Genomic DNA, 26251 nt, shown 5'->3' on the forward strand with positions numbered 1-26251 from the left:
GCACATGGCTGTGGAGAGATAAACCCCACCATCATCATCATCATCAACGACAACAACAACATCCTCTAACCCCTAGGATCATGTCTCCACCCATGCAACCCACTCAATCTACTCCCCATACCCCCCAACCCGCCACTCCCTTCTCCACCTCCACCACCTGCACCCCCAGTACCCCCAAACCCACCGGTACTCGACGCAAACCCGCTCCTCCCTCCACCTCCACTCCCATTATTGAGCAACTTGTCAAACTGCTCCACACTCACCACCGCTCGCTGTTTAACATCAAGATCCATATCGCGACTCAACTGCTTGGCACCCTCCTCAAAGCCCAACTGGCGGAGACTCAGCGCGCGTTCCCTGGTAGCCGCTTCATCCGTGTGATCTTCGACCCAGACAAGGTTATGCAGCATCCAGGCACACGCTACACGAATATCGCGGCGGGGATGCGTAAACAGCGGGAGAACGTGTTGCATCAGGCTAGTCTGTGAGATGAGCAAGGAGCGGTGCTGGGGGCGGCCGTTGGCGAGGTGGATAAGAATAAAAATTGTAGCCAGCATGAGTTCCGAGGCTGGGTAGCTGTTCCAGTTGGGCTGGCCCATGGGTGTTGTGGAGGATAAAAAGGGTGGGCGGTGGGTACCGCTGGGCCAGTAACTCGGGGTGCTAGGGCTGGCTTGGGTTTGGGAGGATGAGTTCGAGGCGGAGGAGTTTTTGGGGCGGATCTTGGAGTCGAGGATCTCGAAGAAGCGGCTGTGGCCAAAGGTCTTGAGGAGGTGGTCGATCATCTCGCCAGAGGCCTTATCCTCGGAAACAAAGTTGCGGATAAAGTCGAGTGCTTGTTCTTGGATACGGATATCGTCACGTTCGCCGTTCAGGCGATGGTCTTGCTCATCGTTCTTGATCTGTTGTAGTCGATCTCGAATGTTTGTTGCGCTCGTGTATCGAGGACCATGGCGCTGATGTCGCCGCATTGATGGTATGCTTTCCGTCATCGCATCATCGTCGTCTTCAGAACCTGATTCATCGTCTACATCCATATGCGGCTCCTCCACAGCGTTAAGAATGTCGACTTGCTCTCCTGCTGCATTCGGTGTGCCCATGGCAGGCTTAGATGGCTCTCCATTGAGCACTTGGACAAGCCAGCCTACTCCGAGTTCCTCTAGACACTGTATCTTCATAGCATGGGGTAATCCAAGACACAGGTGCTTGAGAGCCCAGAGACTGCCAAAGCGGAGGTCAAAGTTGGCAGACCGGCACTGTTCGCAAAGTGTGCCCAGGACTCCGGATTCAAGAATCTCCTGCTCATCGTTAGCTAGGAAGTCAATAGTGTCGGGTTTCACTCACAGTCCGCATAGGTGACACATCCAACACCAGGTTAGTGATGACCTCCGTAGTTGCAATCTGCACCTTTACATTCGGATGTGTCAAAAGCTCAAAGATTGGCTGTGCAACACCGTGATCAATGAGACTCGTTCGGAGGACGCTGACCGATCTTGACAATGACCGTGTGAGCTTGCATGCAGCAATCAAAACAGCGTCAGGGTTACCATCCTTTGGCGAGGACGATGCTCCTGGTTCGCTGTTTTCGTTGTACGGAACTAGAGCTTCAATGATATGCGTTGCCGCACCCATCTCAATCACCATCTTTCTCAACGAGTCTTGGTCACCAGCCATCGCCGCCAATGCCAGCAAAACGCTTTCTCGATACTTAAACGCATGCAGTATATCGGGATTAAGCCCAGCTCGACCCAGAGTCGATGAAGCATGGTCGATATTTGGATCCATGACTTCGTGAGATGTCGGCTTCGGCTGCCAAAGTGGCTTTGACGACGTCGGCGGTATATCGAACGACTTTTTCAAAATCTGTATCAAAGTCGGAAGAATGCGAGAATGAACCGCAGCCGTCTGGAGTGCTTTATTTCCAGTAACAAGCTCCGCAAGAACAATTGGGGAGCGTTCGAGCACAAGGCGCAGCTCATCTCTGGCTGTCTGGCTCATGGCACTGGCCTTTTTGGCATGCTCTGATGTCGGGCTCGAGTCCTCAATCATCTTCTCAACAAGCGGAATAATCAGATACGAAAAGTGCTTCTCGCGTGTCGTCTTTGACGGGTCGTTCAACGGCCATCGCTCGCCAAACTTTTTGAGCAATGCTAGTAGCCAACAAGCAGACAGGCGCTCTCTGGCTTCACCCCGCCGTGCCACATACATGAGCCATATGAACAGCGGAGACTCGGACTCATCCGAGATGGTGTTCCGGCTCGAAGTGTGCTGCAGCGACTCCATGCTTGGTAGCCGAGAATAGTTGTCCGCCGGACCAGAAGAGTAGGCACCAAGAGCCGGCCATTGCTTAATGTACGGATCTGACTTGCTTGCCATAGTCTGTACTCGCGGTATTAACCTGTCCCATGATGCCGTCTGCGGCGTGTTGTTGCCATCAAAAGTTCCTGCAGAGCGTTCCTTTGGCCAACCAAAGAGCTGTTGTATCGGCTGCGAATAGAGGAATTGTGCAGTGTAGAAATGCGAGTCCTTGATAATAGCTGAGATTGCTTCCAGGATGTCCGACAGGTAGGCACGAGGAAGCTGCTCGCGACTCGACCGCTTCCTGTCCGAAGCAGGGATGCGATCGTCCATAGCTGCAACACCAGCAAGTAGTTCAGCGAGCAGATCTAGTACATCTGCATTTACCAAGATTCTTTTATGGCTGTCCTCTCGACACGTCTTTGTAATCAGCCGTATGGCCGATTCTATCTGCTGGTTGACCTTCATGGTACCCGCCGTTTGCGCCAAAATCTCAGACAGACTCTCAACAGTTGATTTCGTGTATATAATCTCACTTACGGCCGATGCGAGAGATGGCTTCGACGAGCCTGACAGGTCGAGCCATGGCTTTTCTTGCGCAACAGCATCGACAATCTGATTGAGCGTCTTTAGAGTCGCGGTGACGAGTTTGGATGGTGTTTCGCTTGGTCGTAGTGCTTCGAGCAACGGAGGTAGTACATCACCAGCCAGTAGTGGCGCAACAAATGCAGGTCCGCCTGTACGTCGTACATATCAGCCTAGGTACTCTTTCATCTCATGTTTTTGCATTGCGTGCTCACCATTCGCCAGACTGCCGACGACGAGCGTGGCTTGGAACCTCAACTCATCTTCGGTGGTCCACTCTTCCAGCCCAGCTGTGTCACCGAACAGCCCAGAGCTGTTCCCGTTCCCAATGTTCCTTCGCCTCTTCCCGCCCTTCCTAGCCTCGGCTCGCAGCAAACTGGCAAGTGGTTTCACAATACCATGCGTAACAGCAAGCTCTTTTCTCTGCTCATGCCCCACAAGTTCGTTTTTTAGGCTTTGTAGCGCTGCGACTTGTGCCTCGGGCGTGGTAGGGTTGGAGAGCTCGCTGAGTGCGGAAGGGATCGTTGAACGGCCCATGGCGTCGACAGCCAGCGAACAGGTAATTGATAAAGGGGGAGACGCAGATTAACAGTTGTCGTGCAGCCCTACACAAAGAGGCCTAGTCGTGGTCGTACAAGTGTACGTCAAGGATGAGAGAGGCAATGATGAACGCTTCACTGAGAAAGCACAGCCTTAGTCGGAGTGTTGCGGAGGGAAGGCGCAACGGACAAGTGGTTATCATTGCCTGCACAGCATTTTATGCAGCAAGGCTCTGATTGCTTTCTAAATGGCGCGAGAAGCTTGCCAAGTCGCATAGGCTTCTTTGCGCGGCGTAACAGTACGTGGCCGTGAGCGAAGTTTGATGGACATGAGATAGCCGCGTCCCAGTCCCGCAAACGTCAGCGCAAGGACGATAACATGCCTTATCAGCACGTGACTGTTCTATCCTTCGAGCATACTTCCATGTATCGAATACTTCTTTCTGCTAGATAAATCACTCACTAAAATCAATCAGAGTATCTCCAAAGCAAATGCGTACATTCAATGTACATAACTATACAATCATAACCATTGACTCCATAATTCCATGAGTTATCATTACAGTCGTTAATTCCACGTCGCACCGTTTCATGCTCATAATACCCGCCTAAGCAGTTGCACGGTTCTAGACAAAGGAAACATGCATGTGGGTTGCAGGTGTTTGCACCAAAGCAAAAACCCCTCGAATGAGTCCTCAAAATGTATGCCAAAAACACCAGTCCGTAAAGATCCCAATGCCCTCCTCCCTTCCCTCTCCAGAATCCCTTCCGTTTGCCAGCCCAGACCCTGCTGTTAGAAATCTTCAAGCACGCTGAGATCAGTATCGTTTTCCTTGACAACACCGCCTTCCGTGAGGATGACAACTGATACACAGGCTGCATATGCTTCTCTGATAGCACAAGCCATGCACGTCTCTTTGATATTCGCAACGATAGCACTGTGTCCATGATGGGCGCACCAAGCTCTTGCAAATACCTCGTTGTCACTGACACCAAGTGCCTCAATGGCCAGCACATTCGTAACCTGCTCATGAGCACTCTTCTTCTGCTCATTCATGAGTGCCAGTGCCTTCTTGCCGGGTGATGACTTGGACGAGGTAGGTCGAGGTGTGCGACCGGATTGCAGACCCCAATCTGTAATGTCTACAAGGCCTTCATCGATTTTGATTGCTTTGTACGAAAAGTCATAGAATAGAACTGGGCTAAAGTCAGCATGAGACAATCAATCTGAACATGTCATTGCTTCGTACCATGAGGTCCTTGGTGGCAAGGGAAGGCATTGATAAAACTGACGTCGTACCGTAGCTTCATCGGCCAGCTCTCGCCACCACATGCGAATAAGATCGCAGCATCAAAGACCATTGGTGGGCCAGAAGCACCCCGGCCCCCTTCTGGTCGTTCTTTGATGGGCACAAAACGAAGCTTCTCCATTCGTATCAAGTCTGTGACGTCTTCGGTATCCGGCATGGGAATGTCGTAGTCATCGATCGGATAACTGTCCTCTATTGTTCCCAAAGGATTCGTACGATCATCCATACTTTCAACGTCAACCGGTATGAGCACTGGATCTGGAGACTCAAGCTGCCTAATCTTGACGCACTCTGTCCGTTTGAGCTCAGGGGTGTAGATGCATGGCCCAATCCAGCCTGCAATTTGCTTCACCCCACGCGCAGCTCCTAGGACTTTACCAACAATACATTGGGCTGACCAGTAAGTATTGGCACGGTACTGAAATCCAGATGCCGGGTGCATGTGCGTAAGGTACTTGAGAGCGTCGCCAGTATCTTGGTCGCAGTCAATCAAACTGTTCATGATGAGCCATGGCAGTGTGCGACCTGGCAAAATAATGCCGGAAAACCACGACATGGCATCCGCAGACCTGTCTTCGACGGCCTTTTCGTTCGGGTCCCGCTCGTCTAGAATGTATTCAATCTCATCCATGTTGGGCCACTTGAGGGTCGCAGCAAAGATCCGCAAAGCTTCTATCTGTCTACTCTTACTCTTGAGATCAAAGCTGAACGTGCTTTGCGTGGACGATGTCCGCGTTTTAGTAATTTCCATATTCTCAAGCCATCGCTGTGCCACAGCCAAGTCCCATGTTATCATAGGAGGAAGTTGCGAAATCAGCTTGCGCTTGGACTTTTCGGAATGCCCCTTGGAATGTATGCGGAGGTACAGCTCCACAGAGAGCAACAGTTGATGGAAAAACTCTTGCTTCTTACGCTGATCGGGCGCGTCAAAGAACTTTGCTACAACCTGGTTTCTAGGCTGTGAAAAGTCTATCCACTGTGGATTGCTCAATACAGTAATGAGGTCTGTAATCTGCTGGTCAATCCGAATATGGCGGCGCTCCTCATCGTATCGTTCCGGATCTTCGATGAGCGTGGTATACAGGTAGTGGTACAGATCCTCCGGGTCCTATTAAGAGCAAAGTTAGGGAGACGAACCAAAACAGAGAAAAAAGCATCCGGCGCATGGCTGTTGACTGACATCTTCATTAAGTCCACTTTCCAGCTTCTGTAGTCTGTCGAGGATTTGCAAGAGCTTAATTTTTCGCGGTTGGGCGTCACCAGCAAACTTGATAGGGGCATGACTTGTTCCAGACTTGCTCACCCAATAGTTGAGCGTTGTAGTGCCTGCACTCTTTCCAAACGCATAAGCCATGCACGGGTACTCATGAGACGACCACGGGAATTGGTCATCGCGCGTGCCCGTCATGTTGAGCGAAATATCCCGGTATGCCTGCTGCTGAAAGTGTGCGCGGTCGGTTCGGCTCTGGTGCTCAGCTTCCAGAACCGCGTAGAAGCGATTGTATCCATCTGGTGCATTTGCTATGGCATCTCGGTATCCCTTGAAAGTGGATGCCCCTGCACAGATGAGGTCATCTGCTTCAGCTGGGTCCAATGCATCCTCGGATCTGTATCCCTTCGGGGGCCATCGTCTCGACTTGCGAAAGTCCTCAAGGGGCGTCGGGTGGGAATACGAGCCGGCGCGACGAGAGGGCGAGAACTTTTGGTAGGGCACCATATGCACCTCACCCCCACTAGATGAGGGCCGAGTGGGATTCGGCTGGGAGCCATGTCTAGCGATGCGCGTGCGGGTGACGACGGGCGATGTTCGTGTTCTGGAGCTCTTTGTGAGCTGCAGCTGGTTGAAGTCGTCGTTGAGCTGGGGAAACGGCTCAGTAGGGAAGGCATAGGGCAGGGCACAGGGTGCCGAGGGCGGTTCGGGACGGCGCGCCCCCCATTGACTATGACTATCATACTGGCGTTTGCTAACCTCGCGGCGAGCGTATTCAGAGGTCATCTCTTATGCATAGCACTCTGTGTGAGCAGACTACATCCAACTCTGTTTGCAAGTAAGTGCGTGGTCAAGGACTAGGTGGGTCTAGGAGCATGTCGCGACGCTGTTGGCAGGCCGCCAGGGCACGCGGGGTGGTGTTTCTGGCGATACCGGGGAGGTGAGACTTGACTTGGTAGCAAGCGAGGAACATGGCGAGGGTGGAGATGTGTGGCGCGCCCGCTGGAACAATCACCGACTGACCTTCATAGTACTAGAGTCGCAATGCTACCGCCGCCGTATCTCGATCAGGAACAGGAACGCGTTTACCGCGAGGCGTGATGGGAGACGTCTCGGTCGCGAGGCTCTGGAGGTATACGTCGGCACACGACCTCTTTAGGTGCGGTTTCGTGACAGGACACGCGTGGATGTAGTGGGGGGTGGGGGAGTGGGTGGAGGGCGAGAGAGGGTTTCACTTTCAAGACCAGAGAGGTCAGGTCATGGTCGCTAAGCCGATGAAGTCGCCGGAAGCCGCACATTTCGTTCTGCGAACCCTTCCCTGGCGCCCTTACATCAGTGTGTACATCTCCGCTGTCAGAGGCGGGCATGTTCGATGGCATGTTCTGACGGCCTTGGAAGATGCGAGGGCTAGCCTCACCTTGCCGAACCAGGGCGGCCGACTGACTGACTAGGGTGCTGCTTACCCCATCCTCTTATTCGTCCACGTTACTCACGGGATGCCCTTAGCGGCTCGACCACGATGCGCTCACTCAGTGCTCCAACAACACGCCATCGGCGTTCAGCTCGAAAGGAGGGGTTGATTCCACGACTGATGCTATCTACCCAATAGAACCGCTGCTCAATTCCACCACACATGACATGCAGCGTGTACAATCATACATGCCATAGGCCAGGAGCTGATATCACACTGCCCATGTATCCTGCACATGCCACGCTCCATCACTGCCCAGACTCCCCAAACTCGTTCCGTGCAGCTTCGGAGACTGCTACCGGCGTCCGCAGCCATGTATGCTGTGACGAACGGGCGGGAAATGGAAGCCATGGGGCCATACACGGCCTTCCCATTGTCCGCCTCCGAGGCATGAGCCTGCGACCGATGCGGCAATGCGCCCTCCAGAGTCTCATAGGGCTCCACGTGGGTGGACATACACTGTCAGATGCTCTGCTGTCGAGTCATGTCGCCAGCTCATCGTTCGACCCGTCTGTCCTTGAGACTCCCATACAGACGTGACCACGAGGCAGTTCCAAGTCCAAAAGGACAAGATAGCCCACGAATCTGAGGAACGCCAATTCGCGGGACAGACGGGAGTCTGAACAGCACACACGCACACATGGTAGCGCTGTAGGACCATACAGTGTCAAGAGTGTTGCGCGGCAGTTGTACGCACAATCTTTATACGCCTGATTCGTTGGTGTGAATACCTGTGGCTGACGATCCGTTAGGAGGAGGGACTTGGGTGGAGCTGGGGGTAGACGCCGACTCGGGCTGCTTCTCCATGATGTATCCAGTCCCACGGTCGACCAGGCCTTTGTAGTAGTCTACAAGAACTTCCGGCTTGGGAACTATCCGCCAGTCCAGCTTCCTCAGAAACTCGAGCTCCAGCAGCGCCAACTCACGAACGCTGACTCCACCGACTCTTGCATACAGACTATTTGTCCAAAAGCTATCACTGAGGCCCTTGGCTGCAACCGTCGCAGCTGTTATAAGAAACCGATGTACAGTCAGGCTGCTTATTGTGAAGGCGGGGTACATGGCGCATAGTTTGTCGACGTAGAAGACCATGGAGAGGAGAATCGGCGGAGATAGGGTCGCGTGCACAATGAGGCGGGAGAGATAGTCGCGGACGGATATGCCAGGGGGTGCTCTGTGAAAAAAAGGGGGGGTAAGCAAGAGTTGCCTCAATCAATCGTGGGTAAAACACACCTTGAATGGAACCTTGTCAAAGTACCGTCCCGCAATGGATAGCCATCATTCAGGCGCACCAGCTCCATGAGCATGTCGGAGATAAGCATACCAAGGTCCTTGACGTCGCAAGTCTCGTACTGAAGGGGCATTACTTTGAGATTGGGTTCCTCAGGACGGGCTCTTTTGGCTGGCGATTCAGGCACGCGCAAGACGGTGCTTGCATCCGGTGCAATGGACCCAGGCTCTACCGCAGGGGGCATACCATCGCGCGACGCGGGGCGAGCGGAGACCAAGGCATTGCGTGCGGGCGCAGCAGACTGCGGAGATTCCCGCAGCTGAGGCTCTGGAGGCTCCGTGACTGCGGGCGCGGCGGGCGCGGTGCCCCGCTGTGTGGGCGGGATTGCAGGTGCACTTTGCGAGTCTGTTGCAGGAGCAGTAGCGTTGGTTATGGTGTGGTGGTCCTCGGTGGAGGCGATGGTGGTGATGGCGGTACTGGTGGCCGGCTCGGTGAGAGTTTGGGCGTGGGTGTCAATGGTGGGCGGCGGGCGGTAGGTGGGGGGAAACCCTGGCGGGGTGTACTGGGTGCCGTGGTCCGCGTAGCTTCTCTTGCGGCTCTGAGGTGAGGGCGCAAAGGCTGGTACAGGAGAGGGTTGGCAGCAGGTGGGCTTTGGCGTTTGTGGCGCGTCGAATCGCCGCTGTGCTGGGTTGGTCAGGGCGAGGCGGGAGGAGTGTGTGGTCGAGGAGATGGAGGTGCGTCGCGAGGCATGCTGGTAGGGGCGGTGGGCGGGGGTGTGAAAGGTAGTGTTGGGCGAGGGAGGTTGCGAGATGGTGGGCGAGGATGTGATCATGTCTGAGTTGTAGCGGGTAGCGGGTAGCGGGATGCTAGGGTGGGGGAAGACGACAAGAACGGGCAACTGCTGTGCGCATCATAGCCGGGCCCTGTTGAGATAGGAGGGTATTTTTGGCGGAAAACGTGGAGAAGAAAAAGGGGACCGCAGGGCCAGCGCAAGGCAGAGACAGAGGCAAAGGCTTGATGCGGCATGCCAGACGAGAAGGTAGCAATGCCGCTCCTGTGAGGCCTGGCTTGGCTGGCGTTCAGGCGATAGCTGGGGCGCACGTGTGACGTCTGGGGACTTTAGTAGGCTGCCCGTCTGAGGCCTGGCAACCATGGCTTGACAGGCCGAATGCGGCGCCCCCATTTGGTTGCGTTGCAGTCAGTCGAGCTGGCTCGCATGTTGCCGAACAAGAAAGTAATTCTCACCGCATGTCTTGGGATGTGCTCGTCCGTCAATTGGCCACGGAGCAGCGTGTTGCCCAATGATACGAGCCTGGGCCGTACCTGCGACATGGAGGGAACATGTCCAGGCCAAAATTTCCGGAAGATGACGACTGTTTGTTAGCTGCCGCTGCCCCTAGCTCCGACTGTGGGCTAGAGAATTTGCTCCCAGCTAGTCATGCTCGTCTCGATGCCACCGACAACCATTTGCTCATGCGCCTGCGTGGCGTTTTTTCTCTTCTCGCTGCTGCTGCTGCTGTTCCACAGGGACCTAGCCGGCTCACTTGCACTTGCGTGTGCCTCGTCGCAGCGGGTGCGGGCGTGAACATCTCCACAACTGCTTACTTGGTTAGTAAGTGCATGGCAGGAGTAGGAACCAAGGCCATGTGTGGTATGCGATTAGATAATCGCTTGTGCCACGGTCGTTCCTGCCCTGCGATAAGATGCTGGCTAGCCCCGCCCAGCCCACGCTAGCCCGTGTGTAGCCGGAGCACGTTGCCCATTCTCCCCTCCTCACTCGACAACCACCTCGCACGCCTGTCCGAACGGGCTACCTCGCTCCCAGAAGGCCCGATCGCCCTCTCTCCCGACACTCACACACGGTTGTGGCAACGGCGACATACATACTCTACATACTACTCTACATATTTACGCCCTGCTCTAGTCAACTTTTACATAACTACTTACTATCAATCCTACGTCTCTTACTCTACACTTGACCCCTCTTTGCCGCACTTCCCGATCCAACACACACACTCACTCACACACATCACGGGCTGCTGCGGGCGGGAGCATGGCAGCCTGTCTACCCAGCCAATCACCTCGCTTGGCTGCTGTCGTGATCTACCCATGCTCCTCGCTAACATGCAGTGCCTTCCCCGTAGTAACCTCCTTGTCCTCCATTCCCCCGTTTCCTATTGCAAATGCCATGCTTACGTAAATGCCACCCAAGGGCAGGAGTCATGTCTCGGCACTAGCTATGCCTGAATGCCCGAATGCCCAGGCAGATGGCCTTGCTATTACCTACTATACACAACACTTTCCTACATCACCGACCCACCCGTCTCCACCCACGTCAATTACAAACACATCACCCGCAACCGCTTCTCTTCTTTCCTCGTAAAATCTCAATTGTCACATGGCTGCACTAACTAACGCCGCTTATCTGCCTCCTTTACCCTGAAATGCTGGTATCGCATAGTTCGCATGCAAAAAAAAAACAATACAAATAACCGCTCCCTTTTTTTCACAACCTTCCATTATCGCTTCATGTCCTCTTGACATGCTCTGGTGCCTCGAGCTCGGCTGAAAAGCCCTGCTGCCCGATTGGCGGACTATGTAGCTCTGCCGGTGCCGGTTGTGTGCTCATGTGCGCATACTTCAATTGGTCGAGTCTAATTGAGAAAGAAAAAAACCCCGAGTGTCAGCATGCATCTACAATCACAGATTTAGTTTCATGACTTACTGCGCCTGGCTCATGCCGCTCGTACTGCTCATCATGCTCAAGTGTCCTTGGTGCGGTATCGGGCTAGTCCATCCACCCGGATGCGCGTCTCCCACACCGTGTTGGCCATATTGGGGCGGCGAGCCATATCCAAGATCGCCGAGATGGCCTGGCGGCGGCGTAGCATATCCAGGCCGGGCCGGTGCGAAGCCCGGCGACGCAAGTCCTCCATCACCATACCTCGCCCCAGCTCCACCGTATTGGCTCATGTGTGGATCCACATTGTTCGTCGCATTATGGCGTTTGATTGTGTTCTTCAGCGAGTTGGACCGTCCAACAAAGAAGAATAGAGCTGCGCACAAGGCCACGAAAGCAACACCACCTACCGCTATGCCCGCAATGGCCCCGGTCGACAGTTTGTGGCTGCCACTGTTTCCATTGCTAGCTGGTGTAGACGTTGCCGACGACGTGGCCTCGGCAGGGATTGGCTCACCAGGCGCTATTTGGAAGTCTGCTGCAGCCGCAGCCTGTACCTGTGATGCCAATGTCTGTGTCGAATTGGGGTTGATAACGCCGACCATATGCTCTCCAATACAGCTTTTTGGTGCCGCACAGTAATAGAATATGGGTTCTGTTGAGTTGATGGTGATGTTGAAGTATGTAATCTACCAAAGTGTTAGCCCTTCTTGAACGACTTCGCATATCTCAAAGAGACAAACCTGGCTTGTGTCGTTGACCCATTGCGTTTCAGACCAGAAGCCTACTTTGCCCTTTCCCGTCTCCTCATAGGGTACACATGCTGAACCAAACTCTGCTCTTGCAACTGAGTGATCAGGCGGGTAGAATTCCCAGCTTACAATATCTCCGACTGATACATTGTGAATTTCTTGCGGCGTGAACTTGAAGCCTCCCGCACCGGCTTTGATCAGGTGCACCGTTGGTTCTCTTGACGGTGTTGATTGTGATGGTGCATTTGATGCAGTCGGTGTTGGTTGTGGTAGTACTGACGATATGCCCCCTACTATAGACGTGAGTGTACTCAGGTATTGTGCTACAGCTGGAGAAACGAGCAGTTGACTAGCAACAACTGCCAGCCTTGCGGTGGATATGAGCCTCATTTTGAGGGATTATATATTAGCCCGACGGATACAAGTATCAAAGTACCTCAGGGGTTCCGTTTCTAGTTGTAGGCCTGATTTCAAAAGACCAATCGCACTCGACTCGCGCTCCTGGCCGTTAGTAGTAAAGCAATATATTTTTCAGAAGAGTAACAAGGTCAAAAAACGAGGTACGAGGGGGGTGGGGGAACAATGGGAAAGTAGCCTATACGGCTGAGCTCAACCTTAAGGCACGATCCTACACATCTAGCCCTAGATCCATCACACCAACATCAGCCTTCCAGCCACATTATGGGTACTAGTCAAGGCAATAGGTCAGCGCTTTAGGGCCACCACCCTAAGCACTCTTTGTTGTCCACATGTCGCCAATCATGACCTCCCTTGGTGGTAATCTTGCAGGATTTCCCTTGCCCAGAGCTGTTCGAGGCGCCTTTGAGGCGTGCAGTAACGGCAGGACATGCTGGCCGGCAACAGCGGGGCTCTCCGTCAGCTGTCAGCAACACACAGGAAGGATGCTTGAAGTGGAGGGTGAACATGTGTAAATGTGGGGAGTTGGTGAGGCTAGGCTAAGAGCTATTTCCGGATCCCCTCCCCACCCATTACTACGAGCTGTGCAGATATTTTGAGAACCTCATTTCTTATTCCTTATTCTACTTTCTAGGGATCCCGAGCATGTGGCACGACAATGCCCTCGAACAGGGTTTGCCCACAGCCCGCACTTGTCTCTCTGCAAGCCAGAATGGGGGAGAAGGCCTGGACGGGTTGTGGCTGTCCTGCCGCCCGAGTAGGCTGTCCCTACTTTCGCGTGAGTTGGGTTAGTGGAGCGAGCTGAGTTGTCGTCAAGGAATGAGCGTTAAGGATTTTGAGCCGCCAACACTGAGTAAGCCTAGTCCAACTTTAATCCGCGCCAAGGAAGGTGGATCTATCGCCTTGGCGCATCGGGCGGGCTGAGCCCAGCATCGTACTCTAGGATAGCGCTGCGACGCGTGTGTATTTATGTGTACGCCGTGAGGACCGAGACAGTGGTTGAAAGAGTACGCGAAAGCGGGGAGAGCAGGTGTAGGGGTGTGACAGGTCATGCTTAATGATCAGCAAGCGAAACCCACGCCACAGGGTCTAAACAAGAGTTTGTACCAAGATTGTCCATCTTGTCAACCAACATGTGAGGCTCGGCAGTTGAATGAGGCGGTGAAGTGCATGCTGGCGCCTTGCTCATAAGGTCCAACTATCAGCTGAATGCTTGCTTTCTACAGGCTAGTATAGTGCAATATGTTTACTCAAGAATGAAATATCGAGCTCAGTTCCATGATACAAATGATACAAATGAATTGGTGTTGGGTATGCCAGACGTACGACAGCATCCCATGAGAGAAATCAAACGCCATGCCATGCAGAGAACAAAGACAAATCCCGAGCAGCGCCATCCGCCGATCAAGCACCGCCTGCTTACGAAGACGGTCTTTTCATAGGACTTCTGGTCCCTGAAGTCTTGGGACTTACGGCGAACAGACCAACCGCTGGCATCTTAGGGCTTTTCAGTGCATTGGCCGCGTTTTCTTGTCTGCCGCCGGGCTCGAATCTCTTCGAATCGTAAGGCGCCCTTGGCAGGGGTGAGCTCTGCAGTCCCATAGATGTGGTCTGCGGTCCCTCGTCAGTACGACTTGATATATCATTCATCTCTTCGAACTCGCTCTTCTTCTCCAAAAGCAGTTCCTGCACTTCCTCCAAATGCTGCTCCAACATATCATCTAGTGTATCCTGAGATGACTTTATCAGATTTCCGAGCTTCTTGCGCATCTTACGTTGGCGGCTCGGGTCCCAAACGAAGTGGCTATTCTTTACAAATATCATTGAATGCTGCAATTGTCAGACAGGACACAGCCTCGAGGTTGAGTGTTGCTCACCGAGTGGTACCAACTAGAGATGGTATCGTCCGTCGCTCGCTTTATCGACTGAATCGTGGTTTCAGCCACAAAACCGATAAGACATTCGACCGGACTATCGGGATCGGTGCAGTTTTCTACAGACTCAGCGGCTGAAATCTTAACACCATGAAGTAAAGCTTACCGTTGTGGCTAAGTAAATCTACAAGTCCTAGATAGGCATCACCGACGCCCATTAGGAAGACTTGTGTTGCTTCATTAGGCCTAGACTTACGTTAGCAGATACCCAAAACAGTCATGTGGCTGATTTACTCGATATAGTTCTCCCATAGATAGCTCGCGAGCTCACGCGTTTGTTGTGCACGAATCACTGAGTTGTCTGATTTTGTGAAACCAATGTTCGGCTAGCTTACGTTAGCAGGCTTTGATACTTGAAGATTTTCGGCAACTCACATCCTCAACCGCTACTACTCTGGGAATATTCACGTCAATGACCTGGAAGTCATTTTTGATGGCCCAATCAATGTACCTCTTGGTAACATCAGTCTTCAGTCCAAAGTCAGCCATTACACAGTACAAGACTGTCGTCGTACTTACGAGCCATGTGTTGTGTAGCTCTCTCTTGCCAGACATGGGATCAGAGTGATCTTGGAGACTCGGCGGGTCATGGAATATCACAAGTAGGGGATATTGCTCCATGAACTTTGGTCTATCATAGGTAAGCATAAACATTTATGAAGATCGTACAGCACTTACGTAGCGATGATGTTGTGCTCAAACGTCTGTGCCAAGCCTGCTTTGTTGATCTGAAGTGGAGGAAGGGGAACCATCGAGTGCTCTGCAGCTAGACGTTGACTCTGCCATTCTCGGATGATTTCGTGAAACCGGTACGCATCCTGGTATCCAGGGTCTGTTTTATCCAGGTGTTTCGGATAAAGTGACTTCCAATACTTTGAATGCTGACGTTTGACGTTCTCTACAATGTATACAGCGCTGTCCTTTGGCGCTGGAAGGTCATCACGCAAACGATCCGGAGGCTCTAGCATGAGCACTTTGGTTACCGCTAGCGCAGAGCGTGCAATCGACCGCAGATTATAACCACCTTCGAGACATACAACCAGCTTTCCCTTGGCTAGGCTCATGAGCATATGGGTCATGTGACCATAGCATGCAGGCGTAACAAAACACCCACCCAATAAGTCGCCTTCGGCTGCATCAAACCCAGCCGAAATGATGACAAGATCGGGGTTAAATTCCGTAGCGATCGGCATAACGACTTGCTGGAAAGCGTAAAGGTATTCTGAATCGCCCATCCCATGTTCTGCCCATGGAATGTTCACATTCTTTCCTTCGCCACGGCCTTCACCGCAATAGTCAAGATTGCCGTCAGGTAGATTGGGATAAAAGGTTCCGTCCTTGAAAACATGTAGCGATATGTAAAGGACGTTGGGGTCATCGTAGAACGCATGCTGAATGCCGTTACCGTGGTGCACATCCCAGTCCAAAATCAAGACTTTGCGGCAAGTTTCTGGATAAGCATTCTGACACACGCGGGTAGCAATTGGAACGTTGTTGAAGATGCAGAATCCTGACGGTTGATCGCTTTCCGCATGGTGTCCAGGAGGGCGGATGATAGCAATGGCGTTGCGCACAGCTCCCTGTACTACCGCTTTACAAGCTTCAATAGCACCACCAGCTGCGAGCTTCGCGCATTCATAAGTCGAATTGTTGAGATAGATTGAATCAAGCCGCTCAGCTTCAAACTTCAACTCATCGGAGGTCATATCTTGCCAAACAGTTAATTATAGTTCAACCAGACCGAGGATAGTCATAACTTACTTTGGAAGGACTTCACAAGATCGTAATGTTCTTCAGTATGAATGAGCAGTATCTCAGGTCTTGTGGCAAATCGGGCCGCAATCCTCCAACAGTGATCTTCTTTGTCTTCTTCCGAAGTGCTGGAAGCCACTAGTCCAGCTTGCTTGAGCTCCTCAAAAATCGAATGGATACGCCGAGGGTCTTCAGGATGGATGTCGTCTGGATTGATGTTCATATCTGGGAGTTCGGCATGAAACCGCATGCGAGGGTCATAAACGAGTCCCGTTTTTGATGTTGGGTAAACAAGTGTAGAGCGTGGCTTAGGAGGTACGCGGACTTGTGGGCTGGAATGTTGAGCTGGAGTCAGTCTTGATGCATTCATCTTATCTGGCCAGCTACTAGGCGATTTGGTCATTCGGTGGGACCCGGGATTACTTCGATGTACATTCGGCTGCAACATTGGACCTTTGGATGGACTGTGGAAGGGTAGTTGCTCTTGTTTGGACAGCAGCGGGCCCTTGCTATTGCCAAAGATTTTAGAAGGAATGATCGTTTCAGGTGCATGGTCACCGTTAGGCTCTGTGGAGATAATTATTGAGTCTTCCCCCATCGGGAAGTCTTCGTCATCCATGACTTGATTTGATGGATGGCGGAGCGGGCTAGTAAGCCTCGCTTCACACTTGCGGGCCGGCGGCTAGGTAGATGCGTTAGTATAGAAATTATACTAAACAAATGACTGCATGAGCTGATAGAGGTTGTGGGATGGTTTGAACAAGAATTTTCGAAGAAATAATGAGAGTCTCGGTCCTTTTTAATATCGTATTTAGACAAGGAAACTGAGACATTTTCCAGGAGACTCAAGACAGTAGCTCGAGAAGTGAGTCAAGACGTATAGCGCTAGTCCTGTCTCTCTGGAACCAGTAGTTGGAAGAAGTGGGATGAAGTAAAAGAGATGCTCTGATGCTCAAGAAACGAATACTCACTAGAAGATCTTGCTACCGCATCGAGCTAGAGGCTGCAGCCCACTGTACGGTAAAGTTGCTAAAAGTGTTGGTTTCGTAGCAGTTATCGCTTTTGATAGGTGGCGTCTGCAAAACTGTTAGTAAAGTTGATTTGCCGCTGCAGCTCTTGATGGCTGATAATCGTATCGCGTTCAAAGTCGAGCGAGACTCGGGAGCTTCGTATACCAATTTCTGTCTCCGAATAAAACGTTAATATAGCTGCAACTATCGCAAGTAATACACCAGTTGACTGCAGCTTTCTAGAGCCAGGATTGGGTGATGTCGTTTTTGATAGTAGGGGATAAAGTGGAGCGCTGCATGGCAGGTTCCATAGATGGCCAAGGTTTGTTGCGTGACTAAGCGACGCCAAGTTATTTAGCGCCATACGCAAAATGCCCTTCCATTCTGAAGTACAATACTACTACGTTATTCTATAGACTTGAGCTTGTACATCTTTTGAGCTAGTACTGCAAGTGCTATTCATTCATAGAATCACGTGTCTTATGCCTATGTCGTCAACGTAAGGCTACTAGATTCGACCTTCATGAAGGAGCGTTTTAGGTATGCAGTGTTGCTTTTTTGGGTAAGGATTGTGGAATTAGTCCTTATTCGTCACGGTTTTGAGTTGCGGCTTTGTTGCTCTAGTTTCCCCTTGAGAGTAGCGATACCACTTGATATGTCCATTCTATTAGGCAACGGACACGTGTCGCGTTCGCTCCCTAGAGATTATACAAGCTAGAGCTAGTTGTATCGTGCTGTCTTTCTAGCACATCTAATTCAGATTGAAATCACTTGAAATAAACAGTCATTTTCCTTCTCTCAGCCTCTAGACATGAGCATATTTGGAAGTAGTACCTGGGTTTGCGGGACTTTGCATAACAACAGCATACCTTTGCAGGACAAAAGAAAAGGCAATTGCGTCAGCTTAGATTTGAGGAAGGATACAGGTACAAATACAGGAACTGGTTAGCAGCTGTCGAGTGTTGGTTTTAGAGCAGAGCCGGCAGTACCCAGGCTCTCGCCATAGCCGCGTTGGCCACCCGACTTCCCCCGCTGCTTTCTCGCCAGATTCCGGAACCCGGTCCAGAACGCATTCCCGAGGCTGAGGATGTGAAAATGGAATACGGAAAAGAGGATCCGCAAATACATCGTCCGCATGAGGTGAGACGAACTTCTCCGCGTGGTAGCTATACCTCGGGAACTAGCTTGTGAGGGAACGCTAGAAAACGCAGTGCCAGGGGCGGCTCCACTATCTTGCAGCTGGCCGAGGGGGATATTCAACGTCACCTTGTGTGCATGTGTGTTTGTAGACGATTGTTGCGGTAATTATTATTCATTGATTTCATGTTTAGCATAACACATTCTCCGCTAAGCCCTTATTTTCATCCCCGCGTAATCCGCGCCTAGCCAGAAGTTCCGAGGATTTGTCGGATCCTTGATGTAATGAAGATTTGTTTCAAAGTTTGGGCGTCGCCCTGCTCTGTCCTGACTCCTAAGCGTTGCCATCAATCTTGGCAATGTAGACCAGGAGGTCGAGGACACGGCGGGAGTAACCCCACTCGTTGTCGTACCAGGAGACGAGCTTGACGAAGTTCTTGTTAAGGGAGATACCGGCCTTGGCGTCGAAGATGGAAGAGCGGTTGTCGCCGTTCAAGTCAGTGGAAACAATGTCGTCCTCGGTGTAGCCAAGGATACCTGTATTGCATTAGCTTGTATACACGAGTTGTTCATGGGAAAAGACTTACCGTTGAGCGAGCCCTCAGAGGCCTCCTTGACGGCCTGCTTGATCTCGTCGTAGGAAGCACCCTTCTCGATGCGGACAGTCAAGTCGACAACCGAGACGTTGGCGGTAGGGACACGCATGGCCATACCAGTGAGCTTACCGTTGAGCTCGGGGATGACCTTGCCGACAGCCTTGGCGGCACCAGTGCTGCTGGGAATGATGTTCTGGGCAGCAGTACGTCCACCACGCCAGTCCTTTGCGGAGGGGCCGTCAACGACCTTCTGGGTGGCAGTGTAGGAGTGGATGGTGGTCATGAGACCCTCAATGATGGTGTACTTGTCGTGAATGACTTTGGCGAGAGGAGCCAAGCAGTTGGTTGTGCAAGAGGCGTTGGAGAGCACCTCAATGTCGGGCTTGTAGGTCTCGTGATTGACACCCATGACGAACATGGGGGCGTCAGCGGAAGGAGCAGAGATGACAACCTTCTTGGCTCCGCCCTTCAAGTGGGCCTTGGCCTTCTCGGTGGTGGTGAAGACACCGGTGGACTCGACGACGTAGTAAGCGCCAGTCTCGCTCCATGGAATGTTGGCGGGGTCCTTCTCCATGTGGAAACGGATGGTCTTGCCGTTGACGGTCAGGTTGTTGCCGTCAACCTTGATGTCACCCTTGAACTGGCCGTGTGTGCTGTCATACTTGAGCATGTATGCCTGTGTATACGTCAGTCTGCATGTTCTCATCAAAAGAATGGTACCAGTACGTCAGGCCGAAGCGAATGCTTGCTCTGATGAAAGGTTCCAGGTTGAGAGAGTGCTTACAGCGTAGTGGGGCTCGATGAAAGGGTCGTTTACGGCGACAATGTCGACGTCGTTGTGCTCGATGCTGAGAGACGGGGTCAGCTTTGATATGCGTGAAATGGATCAATCCCAAGGGTACTTACGCATTGCGGAAGACGATACGGCCAATGCGACCGAAGCCGTTGATACCAACCTATGAAGATGTGTCAATGGCACGCGTCTGGGCCGGGCGGGGTACACAAGGGAGCATACCTTGACGACCATGTTGAACTGAGAGTGATGCTGTGTGAGAGTTAATAGACTTGAATTGAGGAAGGGAAATGGGGCTGGGCTCACTGCTTTATATATGAGACGAGGTGATGAGCAGGTGGTAAGAGGCAGATTTTTGTGGTCGGTGCTGTGTTTTGTTGGGTTTGAGCTAGGTGGGGTGAGGGAGGGGCAAGCTAAATAGCTACCAGCCCTGAGGACGTCACAGAGTTTTAGTAGTTCTTTTTCTGCAATCGGACATGCAGCGCACGCCTAGACCCAATTACACGCTTTGCGCCCTCCCACACACACCCGGCCGGGTTGGATCATTGTCAGATACGGCAGAGGAATCGAAACCTCGGCCAAGGGTAGTCACGATTCGAGGCCGCGGAGTGCACCGGAGGGCGTGAAGGTCAGGCTGAGTACCTTTTGGTCAAGTGGTACACTAGCCAATGCTACATCAACCACCTCGCGACATGCTCGTGGCTCAACGCCAAGTACCTTGATGCCGTCGTGAAACTTACAGCCTCATGCATATGCCGCAGAGCAATATACCGGCCTGTGGCTAGACGCCGGTGAAGAAGACACGCCACGCCGCGCTGCGCAATCATTGAAGCGAAACGCTTACGAAAGAAGTGTACGTGGATCTTGTAATCAGAGCGAGTGGTCAAGAGCACGTTTACGCGGCACAGCTGGCCGCCGCCGCCGTCATGGGCAAAAGCTTTTGTTGGTCATTCGATAAGGCAAAACCAAGAGTGCACCACGGCCACAACGGATCACCGGTTCGTGGGGAGGCGAGGCGAACATTATGTGTGACCACCGACACTCTCCCCACCAGCCAAAGCCGACCTTGGGTTAGGATGAGGCGTGGCGTATCCGCGGCCGGGACGGGGTTCGACACGCATATCGCATTATGTTTTAGGGGTCCTGAAGCCCGCCACGCTGCCGCCGTCCGGTGTTATGGTGATTCGCTGCAAATCGAAGTTGCTGCATTCATGAGCTGGGGTGCGAAAGCATATTGGCGCTGGAGTGGGAGCTTTGCTTGAAGCTGGAGCTTTAAGCTTGAGCTCGGAGCTTTTGTGTCATACTACTAGTAGCGCTTGTCCTGCCTCTGCTCCGATCACGGGATTGGTATCTGGTTGTGCACCTCTATACGACTCTGTCATCGGTAGGGTTTTTGGAATAGAAAGGCTAGGTGACTTGGGTATATCTTTGAGTACAACCATGACCGTTCAGTAACACTTTGAAGGTGGTGGATCAAATCAATGCGACTCGACTACTCCTATCACTGGCATCATATAGGATCTGCGACGCTTGCACACGGGCAGGAATGTTGACTGCAATGCTTTCCAGCAAAAGGTAAAAGCTTATCGACAGACTCTAGCCTGTACTTGTAATGCTCTGTGCTGTGGTTCTGGAGGAAGCACAGGCTGCTCTACTATATTGTATCTCGTCTTACTACCCCGCCATTGAGCGAATTTGCGAGCGTTTCGTACACACGTTATATGCTCACTGAGGTACCCAACAATAAGGTTAACGGAAAGAGACTATGTGAGATCCAAGCAAGTCTAATACATAAATCGCTTTGCCCCTACGTAGCTTGGACAAGTGAATCTTTGTCTCATGCCTTATCGCCCTAGAAAGCAAAGATGCAGCATGTCTCGCTTGATCCATTGTCAAATCGAGAACCGCTCGGCAATCGCGGCAAGGGCTCGCAACGCAAATCCTTGAAAACTCGTAGTTTCTATCGTCTCGTACCCATGTGCAATTGAGCCTCATTGCGATGCGCAAAAGCCGTTGCAATGGTATATGGTGAAGCTGGGGGCAAGTCGCTCGGAAAGCTAACGCTGAAACCCTCATTGGTCAATGAGGCGCTCGGGCCACAGCGAAATGATCGTTCCACCACCTTGGCGTTCCTCTCGCAAACCGCATTTTGCAAGACAGCTCTCCTGGCCCACCTTCGACTCCATCACCACCACGATCCATTGGCACCTCTAGGTCCCTCGACGGGAATCTCCCTCCCTTCTTTTGCATCTTCCGACACTCTCCACTCCACCCGCCGCCATGTTTCGCTCGTCCATCGCCCGCGCTTCGAGGAGCTCGACCATCGTCATTCCATCCGCCGCGACACGCACAGCTCTCCCCAGAGCTGCCCCAGTAGCTTGCCAGCTTCAGCAGTCCCGCCAGGCACACGCCATCTCCAACCCGACGCTCGCCAACATTGAGAAGCGATGGGAAGATATGCCCCCTCAGGAGCAGGCCGATTTGTGGATGACGCTTAGGGACCGCATGAAGACTGACTGGAAGGAGTTGACCATGCAAGAAAAGAAGGCTGGTACGTACATTGCCATTTCGCGTAACTGCATGTTGCATGGCCTTGTATGACGTATCTCGTGTTTTGCTCGAGATAGCCGAACTTGGCCCGCGGCATCGGGTGTGCCCAACCTCAAGTCATCCCAAACCATTGGAAAGCATCACAAAGGCATTGTTCTGACCATGTTCTCTTTTTACAGCCTACTACATTGCTTTTGGCCCCCACGGTCCCCGCCGACCCCCGCCTCCGGATGAGGGCCGCAACGTCTTCCTCCTCTCCTCCGCAGTCATTGCCGGTGCCATTGCCATCTTTGCCGTGACCCGCATGTTTGCCAACCCTGTCCGACCCCGTACCATGACCAAGGAATGGCAAGAGGCTTCTGAGGAGTACTTGAAGGTACGTAACTTTGCTATTTGAGAGCCTCAATTCGTCTGTGACGATACTGACATTTTTTACAGGCTCAAGGAAGTGAGCCCATTACTGGCTACAAGGGAATGCTGATCCAGAGCAAGTCTGAGAAGGACGTGCCAACTAACCAGAAGATCAACGATGAGTAAATAACCTGATTAGGTGCTTCACAGCAATCATACCAATACCGATACTACATTTTCCTTTGGTCAAATTCCCGCTTGGTACTGTCTGTGTCACACATCACAAGATCGAAAGCCATCCGAGCGGCAGTCGCTATCATAATAGTCCTCCCTGTATCCAATCTAGAGGCTTTCAAATTTTATATGATGATTTCCACTTTGTTTCTACATGCAGAATTGGTGTTGTGAGCAACAGATTAGCCGAATAAACAGTGACATGATTAATCGAACTTGGGGAAATTGCCTCTACATTTGAGTGAGATTGCTCGGGCAAGTTAGGATAACTACTCTCCTCGTCTTTTGTAACTACGGTAGTAACTACCGTGTCACGCCAGAAACATTTCTTATGCATGAAAACAGCCCCTTGAAATGAAAGCTCAGTTGATACTGGTGGTACACAATGAATACATCATCACTATCATATACAGTGCACTGCGACGAGAAAAGCACTTGAACCATCATGCACTACCCTATGTACAAAAGCAGCTCCGATATACACAGTAAGCTAATAAGCCAGCGATTCAAGCCAGTAACCACATCTACTTGCTTGCACGATTACGAATTGTTAGTTCACTGTACTGCTGCCTTTGTCGCAACCGTATTTTGGTTGTTGTACCTAATAGAGCTGTGCCTAATTCTCATATACGCATCGAGATGTGTACACATTCTTACTGGACAATTTTTAGGGTTCGAGCGAGGGTCTCGCTAACATTCATCCGAATCCGTTTACCCTAACTGCGAAGTTAATTTTTTGATACCTGATTCCGGCAGGTTGGGGTATAGCCTGTCATTATTTCCTGAGATGATTGATCTGATACATGACATAACAAACAGGGACAAAAAAAAGTCAACTCATAATTTTTAGAGCCAAAATCACAACACGATTGCACTAGGTGAAAGCCGTATTCAAATAACATACATGCATTCCACTTACACTTCACTCGGCATTGTGAAATAAGCCATGTAGAGCGAGGACTAAAGAAAGAACGGAGCGGGCGTATGGCGCAACAGAATCGACGCTGCTGGCCGTTGTGATGGCTGCTGCTGCTGCCACGGCAGCATCGAAGAACCACTGAGCTCTACTGTACAGAGACCACACGTCCCGAAGGACAGTTGAGCCAGCCAGGGCGGTGGGGACACTCGGGCAAGCAGGCGGGCTGCCTTCACGGGCACTCCGAGACATGGTGTCCGAATTGGAAGTAATTAGGATATGTTGGCATAAATACTGCAACAAGAATGAGTGCTTGAATTTCAACCTATGTCAGCTTCGAGCATGCCTGTTCGGGCGACGACGATCACGGCCATCACTACTAGCACTTCCATTCCAGAACATTGTTAGAGAAATACCCAAATGAACCGTGATCAAGGCGAGTGCAGGAGACAAGGGTCCTGGTTTAGCAGCATGTGTGCTGATCAGTTGAAAGCATCACTAGTGAAGTAAAGCTTGAAGATAGTTGGTGATCTATCACTGAGCTACAACGTCATGAACTTACGTTACTTCTCGAGCATACTATCAGCAGTGCTTCTGGACATATATTACTTGCAATTGGACTTTTTTGTACGTACTTAATAGTCCTTATTTGGTGACATTAGATTGCGGGGAGTTTATTACCATATCTTGAGTGATACACCAGACAAGATACTTCAAGTAAAGGAAAACAACACCAAACACAATACATATGATATTTTATCGTCTAATGAGAGAACTTGTGCTGATACTTCTTTTATTAGTGAGTTTTGCAGCCATGTAGGAATAAGTAGACGGCCATCTCGATGTGAACATAATTTCGGAGAAGGAGATTGTTACTTAACTCTCTCACTTTCCCATCTCATCCAAACTACAACACGCATTTCGGCCCCGTCCGTGGGAATAATCTCAACGGCCGCGCTTCGTATTCAATAACACGAAAAAACCTCAACCGCATGTCACGTGAAAAAAAGAAGCTGATTAATATTACTCTGAGTCGGTGGTGGCGACGATACTCAGCTCGGCCGCGGAAAATGGGTAAGATGAGATGATTTCGCGTTGTGTTACACACCACATAGTTTAGTAATCTCGTCTCTTACTTTTGATCAGGTTGGGAGGTCAAGTGTGTGGGGTTGGAGGCTAATGTGTCACAAGTGAAAGAGAGGGAGAGAGGGAGAGGTTCAGATGTTTTACTTTGTTGCTGCGGATACCAGGTGTTACGAACATTGTAGCATAAGAGATACGCCATGTGATTGCTTGTATTTGGAAACTCTCACCAGTGCTCTGTTAGACGGTATACTTATGGTCTCTCAATCCCATCCAGCTACTCAGTGTACACTTGGGCTTCCTATCGTGACATTCTCTTTACTTGACTTCACGCCTTTCGCACTACTTCTCTTCTGGAAATTCTATTGAAATCAAGTATCATGTCGTCTGCATTGTAGATGACACCTAATCTTTGAAGAGTCGACTAGCACGCACTGTCCATAGTCTTGGTTGCATTGCAGCCCTGTCTCAAGCGCACTTTACACGGTTGAGTTTGATGAATACTGCCAGATTTTAGTGTTGATTATGCCTCGGGATGCTGCAACAACTCACAGTTAAGAGAGACAATAGCCAAAAGAAAACCCCGCTAGGATGTAGTTCATCAGTGAAGGTAGACTATCTGCACTGGATCGAAACTCTAGTTTATACTACCCGCAAACTGGTCAGGTGGTCTTTAGATGGAATCATCATAGAATAGATTTACAATAGACTGCTCATATAAATCCAGCGACCTTGGCACCCCACTATGAAATTAATAGCATGCCGCTATGGTGATATACTACTACAAGATTGCTAGTATCCATCTTACTAGAATTTTAGTATATCAATAGTTATCTGGTTATTGTTACTATCATATTAGTTTATAGTGTTACTAGTGACTCTTAGATAAAAATCATCATCCAAGTCTAGAGGATGAGATGAGACCCTTCATACACGATAGATGATCATCCAATTCCATAAGTTTTCAGCCCATCTAGTTCATCTCTTCGATCCTAGCTCCTCATACATCCGACTGCCTACAAGACGGCATAGGTGAAGGTACTCGTATCCTTCATAGTAAAACTTGTGGCTCGACACCCCTACACCCGTTGAATAGTACATAATGAACACATCATCACTGACATATGCGTGCACTGCGACGAGATAACATTTAGAATGGCATGCACTATAAAAAGATTCACAAGACTATAGGAATCTAGGTATCTTAGTACCCCGCCACAAGATTGGCAGCATACCGCTATGCTAGCATACTGCTATACGATTTACTGGTAATTACGTTACTAGTATCCTATTATAGGACTAGTGATCTAGTCACTAGTTTTTTCGAATCTTTACTCATGTATCCAAGGTTTCGATTGCTCTGTCCTTACAACGTATACTTTTGCAATACTTCATCGCATTCTGC

At 51.1% G+C, this 26251-nt stretch overlaps 9 protein-coding genes across 9 annotated transcripts; 1 reads left to right on the top strand and 8 right to left on the bottom strand.

The window, feature by feature from the left end:
* Positions 1-65: 65 nt before the first annotated feature.
* On the bottom strand, positions 66-3417 carry COCCADRAFT_781 (uncharacterized protein; the record flags this gene model as incomplete). The annotated part of the gene is made up of 3 exons (XM_007708951.1): positions 66-1295; positions 1342-3032; positions 3096-3417. 3 exons carry the CDS (start codon positions 3415-3417, stop codon positions 66-68), a joined length of 3243 nt encoding a protein of 1080 aa, XP_007707141.1.
* A 795-nt stretch (positions 3418-4212) lies between these two features.
* Positions 4213-6725, bottom strand: COCCADRAFT_782 (uncharacterized protein; the record flags this gene model as incomplete). The annotated part of the gene is made up of 3 exons (XM_007708952.1): positions 4213-4616; positions 4670-5837; positions 5910-6725. The coding sequence occupies 3 exons, from the start codon at positions 6723-6725 to the stop codon at positions 4213-4215; spliced, it is 2388 nt and encodes a 795-aa protein (XP_007707142.1).
* A 1387-nt stretch (positions 6726-8112) lies between these two features.
* COCCADRAFT_783 (uncharacterized protein) lies at positions 8113-9473 on the bottom strand (the record flags this gene model as incomplete). The annotated part of the gene is made up of 2 exons (XM_007708953.1): positions 8113-8584; positions 8644-9473. The coding sequence occupies 2 exons, from the start codon at positions 9471-9473 to the stop codon at positions 8113-8115; spliced, it is 1302 nt and encodes a 433-aa protein (XP_007707143.1).
* A 78-nt stretch (positions 9474-9551) lies between these two features.
* On the bottom strand, positions 9552-9794 carry COCCADRAFT_82872 (uncharacterized protein; the record flags this gene model as incomplete). Its single annotated transcript, XM_007709053.1, has 1 exon — positions 9552-9794. The coding sequence occupies one exon, from the start codon at positions 9792-9794 to the stop codon at positions 9552-9554; it is 243 nt and encodes an 80-aa protein (XP_007707243.1).
* A 1374-nt stretch (positions 9795-11168) lies between these two features.
* COCCADRAFT_82921 (uncharacterized protein) lies at positions 11169-12463 on the bottom strand (the record flags this gene model as incomplete). Its single annotated transcript, XM_007709054.1, has 3 exons — positions 11169-11295; positions 11367-12010; positions 12110-12463. 3 exons carry the CDS (start codon positions 12461-12463, stop codon positions 11169-11171), a joined length of 1125 nt encoding a protein of 374 aa, XP_007707244.1.
* Positions 12464-13909: 1446 nt separating this feature from the next.
* On the bottom strand, positions 13910-16795 carry COCCADRAFT_82967 (uncharacterized protein; the record flags this gene model as incomplete). Its single annotated transcript, XM_007709055.1, has 8 exons — positions 13910-14320; positions 14368-14483; positions 14531-14610; positions 14659-14750; positions 14800-14892; positions 14944-15055; positions 15103-16132; positions 16186-16795. 8 exons carry the CDS (start codon positions 16793-16795, stop codon positions 13910-13912), a joined length of 2544 nt encoding a protein of 847 aa, XP_007707245.1.
* A 1336-nt stretch (positions 16796-18131) lies between these two features.
* On the bottom strand, positions 18132-18323 carry COCCADRAFT_82941 (uncharacterized protein; the record flags this gene model as incomplete). The annotated part of the gene is made up of 1 exon (XM_007709056.1): positions 18132-18323. The coding sequence occupies one exon, from the start codon at positions 18321-18323 to the stop codon at positions 18132-18134; it is 192 nt and encodes a 63-aa protein (XP_007707246.1).
* Positions 18324-18657: 334 nt separating this feature from the next.
* Positions 18658-19946, bottom strand: COCCADRAFT_32436 (uncharacterized protein; the record flags this gene model as incomplete). The annotated part of the gene is made up of 5 exons (XM_007709007.1): positions 18658-18860; positions 18911-19595; positions 19704-19767; positions 19826-19875; positions 19935-19946. The coding sequence occupies 5 exons, from the start codon at positions 19944-19946 to the stop codon at positions 18658-18660; spliced, it is 1014 nt and encodes a 337-aa protein (XP_007707197.1).
* Positions 19947-21992: 2046 nt separating this feature from the next.
* COCCADRAFT_32437 (uncharacterized protein) lies at positions 21993-22799 on the top strand (the record flags this gene model as incomplete). The annotated part of the gene is made up of 3 exons (XM_007709008.1): positions 21993-22263; positions 22442-22638; positions 22701-22799. 3 exons carry the CDS (start codon positions 21993-21995, stop codon positions 22797-22799), a joined length of 567 nt encoding a protein of 188 aa, XP_007707198.1.
* Positions 22800-26251: the final 3452 nt, after the last annotated feature.

Source organism: Bipolaris zeicola, assembly GCF_000523435.1.
Source record: "Bipolaris zeicola 26-R-13 unplaced genomic scaffold scaffold_5, whole genome shotgun sequence".
Taxonomy (NCBI): Eukaryota; Fungi; Ascomycota; class Dothideomycetes; order Pleosporales; family Pleosporaceae; genus Bipolaris; species Bipolaris zeicola.